General features: G+C 40.7%; 2 protein-coding genes across 2 annotated transcripts in view; one reads left to right on the top strand and one right to left on the bottom strand.

The window, feature by feature from the left end:
- LOC110963733 (endosome/lysosome-associated apoptosis and autophagy regulator family member 2-like) overlaps positions 1 to 4,756 on the bottom strand; it is a 28,233-nt gene extending 23,477 nt beyond the window's left edge. The window contains 1 exon segment of the mRNA XM_051950455.1: positions 4,487 to 4,756. Within this exon segment, the coding sequence (XP_051806415.1) occupies positions 4,487 to 4,594 (108 nt within the window). The 5' untranslated portion in view covers positions 4,595 to 4,756.
- A 1,885-nt stretch (positions 4,757 to 6,641) lies between these two features.
- Positions 6,642 to 12,239, top strand: klhl42 (kelch-like family, member 42). Its single transcript, XM_022212201.2, has 3 exons — positions 6,642 to 7,850; positions 7,936 to 8,129; positions 9,079 to 12,239. Exons 1-3 carry the CDS (start codon positions 7,087 to 7,089, stop codon positions 9,534 to 9,536), a joined length of 1,416 nt encoding a protein of 471 aa, XP_022067893.1. The 5' UTR covers positions 6,642 to 7,086; the 3' UTR covers positions 9,537 to 12,239.

Raw genomic sequence — 12,239 nt, 5'->3', positions numbered from 1 at the left:
CATCTGCTTTAACCCTCCTGCTGTCCTCATTTACGTGCACCAAAAAAATAAGTTTCCTTGTCTGACAAAAAAAAAAAAATCAGCAAAAAAAATCCAAAAAATTTGCAAAACCTTCAGGAAGAAGATTCCAATAATTCCTGAAAAGTTTCCCTTAAAAGTTTTATTTAAAAAAAATAATCCTCCAAATTTGGCAATAAAATTCTTGTAATTATTTTCAAAAATGAGTAAAAATCTTCCAAAAAAAATTCTTAAAATATCTAATATGATTACATATATATCAGCAAAACTTCGAATGTTTTCTTTGAGAACATTCACGAAAAAAATCAACCAAAATCCACCAAATATTCTTTAATGTTCTTAAGAAACAAAAACTTTTTTCCACCAAAAAATGTTAAAAAAAAATTCTCTTTTTGCTTTGTTGTGTATCTTTTGATTTTTGTCATTTTGTGTCTAATTTTTGTTGTTTTTTAGGTCTGACTTTGTCATTTCTCTCGTGTTTTTTGTCATTTTATGTTTCCTTTTTGTCTCACTTGTTTTTTTTTGTATATTTTTTGTGTTTTTGGCCATTTTTGTCTAATTTTGTCATGTTTTGACTTGTTTTTTTTGTCTTTTTGTTGTTTGTGTCATGTTTTTTCATTTTGTGTTTCCTTTCTGTCTCACTTGGTTTTTTGTCACATTTTTGTGGTTTTTGTCTAATTTTGTCATGTTTTGTCTTGTTTTTTTGTCTTTTGTGTCGTTTGTCTCATGTTTTTGTCATTTGGACAACAGACATTTCAGTGTAAAAATATTTTTTTTACCCCTCATTTTCAAACTTTAAAACGGGTAAAGCTGACCCGGAGGATGACACCAGGGTTAACGTTAAGCTGTATTTTGTTGTGCTGTTGACAATGAAGCTAAATCTCATCTAATCCAATATAAATAATTAGAATCACTCCCTAGATGCTGGGTGGAGCAGGTTGTTATTGATTTAACAGACTGACAGCCATGAATAACTGGATTTTTAAATGAAAGGTCAAGCATGAGTCCTATTCTGTCACACAAAACTCAAAGCTGAGTTATTTGTTGGGAAAAAGGAAAATGGAACGCTTTGTTTGGTGTCTAGTGGAGAAACTCTCATAATCTGGAGCTCATCTGTTCATCATCCAACCAGCTGGACCGTCCTTGACACAGCACATTAGGAGAATAATTGCCATTTGCAGAAATGTGCTAGTTTGTTCTCTTGTGAACAAAAAAAATTCTCAGACTGTGTCCATTTATAAAATATAAGACTACAAACAGAAGCCAATAAATATCGGGATTAATTCTGGCTGGATTCATCACATTAACAACCTTCAGACCAAACTCAGAGTCTCTTCTGCAACAAATCCTCCTTCATTCATGCTGCCAAACACACACTCGTCATGATTAGGGACGCACCAATCCACATTTTTTCACTTCCAATCCAATACCTGAATTTGGATATCTGCCGATACTGATACTATTCCGATATCAGAGTTCTGTTTGCTTTAATATCATCATTATTCTTATTCTTACCATCATCATTATTATTTCCTGTCTCACTGTGCGATGTAGGATCACCGATTTAGAGCCAAAACCAAAGAATCTCCCATGATTGTTATCTTTCATCTTGAATGGCTGAAATTCGCACAGTGTGTCAAGCCCTTAAGAACCGGTTTGCTTTTCAATTAGCAAGGAGTCAAGTCAGAGCCACGTCATTGAATCACCGTAAAACGTCAGTACGTCTCTACATGTGTAGCTGTTCAACAACGTTTGCGAATCATAACCGTGCAAGTGCAGTTCCTGACTTTGCAAGCCTATATCTACACTCAACAAAAATATAAACACAATACTTTTGTTTTTGCTCCCATTTTTTATGAGATGAACTCAAAGATCTAAAACTTTTTCCACATACACAATATCACCATTTCTCTCAAATATTGTTCACAAATCTGTCTAAATCTGTGACAGTGAGCACTTCTCCTTTGCTGAGATAATCCATCCCACCTCACAGGTGTGCCATATCAAGATGCTGATTAGACACCATGATTAGTGCACAGGTGTGCCTTAGACTGCCCACAGTAAAAGGACACTCTGAAAGGTGGTTTTATCACACAGCCCAATGCCACAGGCAAGATTTGAGGGACCGTGCAATTGGCATGCTGACAGCAGGAATGTCAACCAGAGCTGTTGCTCGTGTATTGAATGTTCATTTCTCTACCATAAGCCGTCTCCAAAGGTGTTTCAGAGAATTTGGCAGTACATCCAACCAGCCTCACAACCGCAGACCACGTGTAACCACACCAGCCCAGGACCTCCACATCCAGCATGTTCACCTCCAAGATGGTCTGAGACCAGCCACTCGGACAGCTGCTGAAACAATTGGTTTGCATAACCGAAGAATTTCTGCACAAACTGTCAGAAACCGTCTCAGGGAAGCTCATCTGCATGCTCGTCGTCCTCATCGGTGCCTCAACCAGACTCCAGTTTGTGGTCGTAACCGACTTGAGTGGGCAAATGCTCACATTGGATGGCGTCTGGCACGTTGGAGAGGTGTTCTCTTCACTGATGAATCCCGGTTTACACTGTTCACGGCAGATGGCAGACAGTGTGTGTGGCGTCGTGTGGGTGAGCGGTTTTCTGATGTCAATGTTGTGGATCGAGTGGCCCTCCGCACACAGGTTGAGAGTATTACTTGTAATGTATACTGTGTGCAGACACATGTACGGTCCGCGGACCGGTACCGGACCGCCAGGGGGTCCAACCCGGCCCGTGGAATTCATCCACAATATCAAAAAACATTCGAAAAATTATGACCTACATTACTACTGCATTTGTTTGATCAGACTGCAGCTCCCACATTGTCTGCTAGGGCGCTCTGTGACGCAGCACGCGACTCGGTGCTTGAGGCAGGTGGCAGCAACACGGAAGCCGGATAAACATTTATTGAACACACTAAAAGTAAATGTTTTTGGAACATAAATAGGAATAAAAACAGACAGAAATATTATCCCACAATAAATAAACTTAAACTTTGTATAAATTGAAATACTTTGTTCTCTATCAAAATGTCTCTTGTCAAAATTACAAAAGTTACAACTATGAACATGCTGCAAAAAAAAAAAAAAACATGAAAAAAATGAAATAAAAATGATGCTTTTCCACAAAAGTAAAAATAACAAATCAAAACATTCAGTGTTCTTTGCTGTTGGGCCATTTTGTAAAAATAAACTTACTTTAAAGACCTTCAGCAAAGGGCCATGAGCTGGATTTGAACCCCTGACCACTACGTATTGCTCCTGTTTATAAGTTATCCGTTTAACCTGCTGAGCTTCAGGGGATGGTAACTGTCATAGGAAAGTAAGCATGAGGACTTGCTGCTGCTGTGTATTCTGGGAAATCTTGTGTTTTTTCCAAATTTGTTGTAATAACAACAAATTACATTTTCAGCTTATTCACAATTATAAATTTAGACATATTGAAGTACGCACGATTGGTCTGATGTGTGTTTTCATGTCAAGTAGTACACACATTAGCTCCACAAATAAGACACATGGCTTTACCGGCAATGTCAACATACATAAACTCAGCCTCCCATCGCTTTGAAAGGCTGTTTTCAGAATCAACTTTTCTTTTCGCCATAGTTAAGGGCTAGCTTTGACGTTACAATAGGGTTGCAGACAAGAACAGACGCTTGACTTAAATGACGCGGAAATGTTCCCAGGTAACCTATCATTCGGCAAGGCAGCTGTTGCGCTGCATTATGGGATCTGTAGTTTGTGTGTTATCAGCGCTTCATATCTTCGGGCCAACAATAATAATAGATTAATGTAAAAAGATCTCGCGGGCCAGATATAATTGTATTACGGGCCGGATGTGGCCCGCGGGTCTTAAGTTTGACACATTTGATCTAAATGATGCAGTGATGTCTCACTTAAACTCTTTCTATATAATAAAGGTTAAAAAAAGAAGAAAAAAAAGAAAAAATACACCATCTGATGATGACTGAAACCCTGACAGCAGCAGCCCGGTTCGGTCTCCTCTTCCGCGGGTAATCCTGGCCGGACTGGCCGCCGACAGGACGCTGCTCAGGGTGAGGGACGGAGGCCAGCAGACGGCGTCATCTCGTTATGCAGCGTGTTTATAGTCAACAAGAAGGGCATTTTAAGCCGATCAGCAGTGTGAGGAGGACCGCATAGATCCAGACCCTGCTGAGCCTCTATGGAGATGGAGCAGCAGGGGTGTTTTTTTTTTAAATTGTGCATATGGAAGAAGCCTTCTGGATCTAATTTGGATGTTTATTCCTGCACGCATGACCATTTTCTTGACTTGTTGCCGCATTAAAATAGGTAAACAAAAATTAAAAAAAGAACAATGAGGATCCTACTGAGATCTATCTACATCTCACTTGTATTTATTGCAGTGAAATCACGGCATTAGCAGACAATAATGATAATAATAACAAAAATAAAACAGTGACAACACTCACCTTATCGCACGGCCGCAGGTCTCCCTCGGACGACACCGCTGATGTGTGCGCGCTGATGATGAGCACCAGGCAGCGGGAGAACCAGGAGGCCCACACCGGCTCCCACATCCTCAGCTCGGATCACAAACAGCCGCCGGTCCGCTGCCTGGAGTCACGAACATGAAAGAGGCTGAGCGGCGAGAGTCGGAGAGGTGTCCCTGTCATTGATGCGCCGTGTCCGCCTGTCCGTCAGCCGCCCTCCTCCTCCAACCACCAGCGTCAACTAACGCACTGTGACACGGACACTTCCGGTCCTACCTCTCACAATAAAGCATTGTACTTCATTTAGTACTATTCCTATTGTCTGAAAATAACAATAGAGATTATAAAATATCACGATGAAATACAAATGATTGGTTCTGCCGGTGAAAAGAAAAAAAACGGGAAAAGAAGGGAGAAATAATCATAGAAAAAAATGGTTCATATAGAGTCTAAGAAATCATTGGATTGGTTGGGTTTTCATGTGTATTTTTGTAGAGTTGTAACTTCGAGAAAATTAGTCAGATTGATTTCCATAATTCAGATACTATGGGAGCATAGCGCAATAATAGTGATAATAATAACAGTATAATAATAACAATAACAATAACAATAATAATCATAATCGGAAATTAGTTATATGCAATATACAGTAGATGTAATATATAATATTAATTATAACAAAAATAATTACAGTAAATATATACTAGCTATAGCATATAATAATAATAATAATAATGATAAACGGCTAAAAAATTTAATTGCAATAATAATAACAATAATAAATAAATAATAGCTATAATCAAATAAAATAATAACAATAATAATCTGGTAAAGTTGCATTTATTTACTTATTTCATATTTTTATTAGCCTGCTAAATATACCTCAAACAACTAATAATTATTCTTAACCTCCATTTTTAATCTTCTTCATGTTATTTTTCTACTGGAAAGCATTTTGACCGGACATCTTTTGCTTTAAATGTACTATAAAAATAGCACGTTTAATTGCTATAAATGACAAAAACATAAACAATACTAACAATGACTACTATTTAGTTGTAATAATTGCTTGGGTTTCATTTAAAATGACTTTATGCCTTTTCATTCGGCACATAAACATAACGTGTTTTTGTGAAGCAACACTAAGGTCACTATGGTGGCATTCATCACACCCTAAATTTGTGAATAAAAATCCTACTTTTGGCTTATTCTTTTCAACTGGCTGGTATTTTTACATTGAAATGATCGTTTTAAAGCAAAAATATTAAATGCTTGCTGATTCCAACCATACAAATTGTGAATATTTTCTTTACCACAGCATTTAATTTAATAGACTTGGATTTTAGACTGTTGACTGGATAAAGCAAGCAAACATAGCGCCACATGATTTTGTGCACTAGAATTAATTTACAGCTCTTTATCATCAGCATCTGCACATACATTATAAATTTATCTTACAAAGTTTAAGAATTTTTTTGTTACTCTAATCAAACCCCAGCTATCCGCACGTTTCACCAAAAACTGTATGCTTTTACTTTGAAGGCGGGAATTCCTGTCTCAGTCTAGTTAGTTTCCGCTACTTTGACTACCTCTTTCCCCCTGACAGTGACGCCATGAGTGTGACATGGATCGTTATCTTGATTGACAGCTGGAGATGGACAACAGAAGTGCTGAGTTGATTTTAACCCTGAACGCACCAGCAGCAGCAACTGAGAGGTCAGATTTAAGTTAATTTATTAAATTTCAGACTGAAAATGATTAAATTACACAAAGATCCATACACTTATCTTTTTAAAACGTCAGTATAAAATCTTAAACCCATAATTCATATTAATTATAATGCTTCCAAATACACTTAAATTAAAGGTATGCATGTATCAAGTTATTATTTATGACATTTTGTGTGCTTAGATTTCATTAAAATGACCTATCTTTGGATGCTGTTTTCTCAAAATGAGTTTTTCTTTCTTATTTTGAGCTTTAAAACCAAAATAGCTCCTACATACACTCCATTTTATTATGACAAATTTCTTATAAATCAGCCACAGTATGAGTTATTGAACATAAAAACATGGCGAAAATGGCAACTTCAGCTTAAGTGAAGCAACTTTACTGACCTGCAGGCGGCAGCAGCTCCACATTAAAATACACACGAAGAAGAAACCGGGAAGTGACGTTTGGTGCAGAATCAAAACAGTTAATGTTTGACAGCCCATTCGATCTGCAAAACGCTGATAAAATGCCATGGAGAATGTTACTGCTGCTGTCAGAAATGACCCGCCCTGTTTAGACGACTTCTTTAAAAAGCGAAGCCGCGTTTTATTGGACTGTCAGGAATGGTAACCCGAGGAAAAGGCTCTTTCGGCTAGTTTATCTGGTAGCAGTTGCAGCTGTTCCTACGCTAGCCGCTGGTTAGCTTCCCCGGCTCCATGGATCTATGGGCTGAACATTACCATATATAGACCGGCCACGGAGCTCCCTCACCGGGGAAATGTAAACGGTGACTCGCTGAGGAGGCTGACAAAGGGCAAGCATAAACAAAACTCAGCCTGGAATATAAAAACACTCCCGGCCTCACCATGTCATCTGACCAGATTATTGCCATCGTCGTGGAGGACAAGATCTACGAGGTGAACAAGAAGAAGCTGATCGAGAAGAGCGACTACTTCCGCGCCTTGTACAGCTCCGGGATGAGGGAGTCCACGGAGGACTCTGTGCAGCTGCAGGGGCTCAGCGTCCCCGGTCTGGAGCTGGTCCTGGAGTTCATCAACACCTCCAAAGTCCAGGTAGTCAACGAGACCTTGGAGGACCTGATCGAGACAGCCTCCTTCTTACAGGTCACCTCCATCCTTAAGCTCCTCACCTCGGAGATCCGGCTGGACAACTGCGTGGAGCTGTACAGTCTCTCTGAGGTGTACGGGACTCATGACCTGCGTAACGCCTGCCTCAAGTACATGAGCTGCTACTTCCACCCCATGCTGAGGCGACCTGAGTTCGGCAGCCTTTCCTCTGCCGTCAGGGACCAGGTCAGGGAGATGAGGATGAAAGGCACCGCCACCCTGGTGGCCATCGGAGACTTCACCTGTCTGTCCCTGGACGTCCCCGACCAGGACGAGCCCTGGTCCATGCTGAGGTACGGGGAGGTGGAGCAGCGCTGGAAGCCGCTGGCCAACAACCTGCCTCCAGACATGATCAACGTCAGAGGGTACGGCTCGGCCGTGCTCGATAACTACCTGTTCATAGTCGGCGGCTACAGGATGACGAGTCAGGAGATCTCTGCTGTGCACTGCTACAACCCCTGCAGGAACGAGTGGAACCAGGTGGCTCCGCTCAACCAGAAGAGGTGAAACGAGGGAGACTATGGCACTCTCACAGGTCAGCTGAGTTTGTGTGTTGTCATGTTTGGCTCACTCTGTCCCCTCCTGCAGGTCCAACTTCAAGCTGATGGCGGTCCAGGGGAAGCTGTACGCTGTGGGAGGCCAGTGTCTGGGAACGGTGGAGTGCTACAGCCCCGAGCAGGACTGGTGGACCTGCGTGTCCTCGATGCCCGATCCGCTGGCCGAGTTCTCAGCTTGCGAGTGTCAGGGGATGATCTACGTCATGGGCGGATACACGGCCAGAGGTGAGAGTTGAAGCTCGAGTCAAGGAGGTTAAAGTGGCACTCATGTAGAGATTATAAATCAGCACAGGGGTGTCAGACCTATCTCAGTTCCACATTCAGACCAATATGATCTCAAGTGACAGCATAATAAGCACAACTCCTAATGTTTCCTTTGTTTTAGTATAAAACGGTTCACATTTAAGGAATTATCTTTTTACCAAACATGATGAACAACCTGAAATTTCTTAAGAAAAATAAACTTCAACAACATTCAGCCTCAGTTTATCATGTACACATTACAACTCCCAGAGTGTCTACAAAAGAACACAGCATTTCATCAGCTGGATGGATAGTATTTTATTTTATGATAGTATTTTATTTTATTTTATGATCAATGGCAAAAAGAAACAAAAATAAGACAAAATATTACAAAAATAAGACAAAATGACAAAAGCGAGAAACAAAATGACACAAAATGAGACATCATGCATGTTTGTTTTGTTTTTTTATTTAAGGCCTAAATCTCTTTGTGACCTTTGATTTTAGGCCTCAGCATGGATTAAACCAGGGGTGTCAAACATGCGGCCTGTGGGCCAAAACCGGCCCTCCAGAGGGTCCAATCCGGCCCTCAGAGTGTAAAAATTACAGAGAAGACATTAACTGCAGATTGTAAATTAGTAAAACTATAAATTTAAAAGTTTCTAGACCATGAAAAGTTTTTTTGATCATAAAGTAAAATACTAGATTGTTCTTTTGTTGCTTTCTGTTTTGCTTTTGTCATTTTGTGTCTTAGTTTTGTCGTTCTGTGTCTCATTTTTGTCATTTTGTGTCCTGTTTTTGCCATTTATTGTCTTGGGTTTGCCCTTTTCTGTCTAGTTTTGGTCATTTTCTGTCTCCGCTTTGTCATTTTCTCTCGTTTTTGCCTTTTTTCTCCCGTTAATGTGTTTTTTTCCCCCTGCGTGTTTGACAGACAGGAACACCAACGTCCTCTGCTACTGCCCCACCTCTGACACCTGGACGGTCTTCCGGTCCTGCTCGGCCCACATCCGCAAGCAGCAGATGCTGTCGGTGGAGGACACCATCTACCTGGTGGGCGGTTACACCCACGAGCTGGAGGCAGGCCGGCGGCAGCAGCGGCGTCCCAGCCAGACGGAGGACGTCCTGACGGTGCAGTCCTACAACGTCACCACGGGGGAGTGGATCCAGCTGAAGGAGAACACGTCCAAGTCGGGTCTGAACCTGACGTGCACGCTGCACAACGACGGCATCTACATAATGAGCCGCGACGTCAGCCTGCCCACCAGCCTGGAGCACCGCGTCTTTCTCAAGTACAACATCTTCTCGGATGCGTGGGAGGCGTTCAGGCGCTTCCCGGCCCTGGGGCAGAACATGCTGCTGTGTTCGCTGTACCTCCCCAACGTCCTCTGATGGACAGGACGGGATGGAGAGACCTGAGCGGTTAGAGGAGCCCAGGAGGCTTCAACAGGCCGGCCGTGTGGTTTATGGTTGTATTGTTGTGGCATTAGCGGGAACAGTGTGTGGTGGTTGCCAGGTCGATCGCCTCGTGACCTCTGTGCCTCAAAACAAACGCACTACATTGTACATACTGCTGTGGATGCAAACAGGAAAAGCTAAAATGACGAGAATGAAAGCGATGCAGAACCAAGGCCCGTAGGTTCCCTGTGTCGTTTTTGTCATTTTGTGTCTCAGTTTTGTCATTTCTAATCTCTGTTTTGTCATTTTGTCTTTCGTTTGTCGTTTCCTGTCTGGTTTTTGTCATTTTGTGTCTCAATTTTGTCAATTTGTGTCATATTTTTGTTGTTTCATGTCTCATTTTTGCCATTTTCTGTCTCGTTTTCGTCATTTTGTGTCTCATTTTTATCATTTTGTGTCTCGGTTTTGTCGTTTTCTGCCAGTTTTTGTCATTTCGTGCCTTGTTTTTGTTCTTTCGTGCCTCTTTTTTCCATTTTGTGTCTCGTTGTTGTCGTTTGCGGCTTTATATTGTTGCGCTGCTGTGGCATTAGCGGGAACAGTGTGTGGTGGTTGCCAGGTCAATCGCCTCATGAACTCTGTGCCTCAAAACACTACATTGTACATACTGCTGTGGATGCAAATACAAAAAGCTAAAATGACGAGTATGAAAGCGATGCAGCACTACTGAGCCCAGTTTGTGCCTCACATGTGTCATCTTTAACCGTTTGTTTCTTTGATAAAACCCACATCACTCGCTGTGAACCACAAACCCTCTTTAAACCATCCGGATGAAGACTTATTGTCTGTTTGACATCTTTTTCGACTTCTTACCCCCCACACGGCTGCCATTTTTGTTGGTTTATTGATGTGAAACGTAGGGAAGTTAATTGAGAAAACCTTTTTTAACGGAATATTTTTTCATCTAGATGGTTAAAGGTGCGGTGTGAAGGGTTTCCTGACATCCAGCAGTGAGATTACAGATTGAAACCAATCCCTCATTTTCTCCTTCAGGGTGTCAAACTCATCTGAGTTCAGTTCCACATTCAGCCCCATCTGATCTCAAGTGATCCGGACCAGTAAAATGACAGAACAATAATCAAAAAATAACCACAACTCTTAATTTTTCCTTTGTTTTAGCACAAAAAAAAGCTATGTTCTGGAAAAGTCTACATTTAAGGAATTATCTTTTTAAAAACATCATGAATACTCTGAAATTTCTTAAAATAAATTAAATTCAAAAACCCTGAAAAAAAATGACAAAAGCGAGAAACAAAACGACAAAAAAAGTCAAACACCACAAGCGAGACAAAAAAAGACAAAATGACACAAATGATACTCGAAACAACGAATAAAGTGAAACAAGATGACAAAATAAGACAAAAACACAAACGAGACAAAAAGGAAACAACAAAAACGTGAGACAAACGACAGAAGTCAGACAAAAAACGACAAAATATTACAAAAATTAGACACAAAAGAACAATCTAATATTTTACTTTATGATCAAAACAACTTGTAATTGTCTAGAAACTATTTTAAAATTTACAGTTTTACTAATTTACAATCTGCAGTTCATGTCTTCTCTGTAATTTTTACACTTTGAGGGCCGGATTGGACCCTCTGGAGGACCGCTTTTGGCCCACAGGCCGCATGTTTGACACCCACAATCTAGGAGAACCAATTTACTCAGTTTGTAACACGACTTACTAAATTGTTGATTTCTAATGCTGCAGTTATTCAGAATATCAATAAATTGGAAACCAAAGTGTGAGCAGATGCGGCCAAGAAATTACGTCTCGTTTTATTGGTTTCTGTCTTGTTTTTGTCAATTTTGTGTCTTGATTTTTGTCAGTGTGTCTCGTTTTTGTCATTTACATCCCATTTCTCCAAGAGGTTCCCTGTAACTATACACTGGATCTTGCAGAGTTTGCTGTTGTTCTACTTCCAGAGCAGCTGTGGATGTTTTTAAGGACTTCCTGGATAAACGCATGAGAGGCACTAACGAGGGCGACATAACGGCATGCTTTCAAACCTATGGGCCACAATATTCCTGAAGTTTACACTCCAATTATGGCATTGGCGTACATGTTTATCCATAATTCACTACTAACCTTAAAACACATATCCTGTCTTTCTGTACTGTACATAGCAGATAATCATAAATATGGCTTTGGTTTTACACTGCCAGGTTTATGGGGATTAGAAGCGACAGTTCTGGGACTGAAGCGGCTCAGAGGGAGCTTCATGTGTCGTACGTGCACTCGCACACTTGTCTTATTTCTTCAGAGAAACACTAAGCAAAGCTTAAAGCGCAATTCCATGAACCGATCGATGCACATGTGCCTTCTGCAACCTCAGATAATAGGAGAAAAAAAGCACAAAATCCAAGACTTACATTGCCAGCAACTGACCAAAACTGCTGTGTTTGATTTCTTTTTTTTCTTTCTGCTAAAGCAGAGTTTGTTTTTATGAAGGTACTTTTCGGTACCTTGAGAAGTGAGCCGATGATGGTAAAATTAATTCCTTAAAGTGTTGGATAAACACGGTACTTGTGGTGTTTGATTTGGTGGATTTCAGCTTCTCTCTGCATTACTTGTTTGTTTGACGGTTTGGAAATTGAAGTCATGACAATAAAGATGATGTTCAGGGGTCCAAAGA

The sequence above is a fragment of the Acanthochromis polyacanthus genome, chromosome 1 (genome assembly GCF_021347895.1).
Source record: "Acanthochromis polyacanthus isolate Apoly-LR-REF ecotype Palm Island chromosome 1, KAUST_Apoly_ChrSc, whole genome shotgun sequence".
Classification (NCBI taxonomy): domain Eukaryota; kingdom Metazoa; phylum Chordata; class Actinopteri; family Pomacentridae; genus Acanthochromis; species Acanthochromis polyacanthus.
This window is presented reverse-complemented; position numbering and strand designations above follow the sequence as displayed.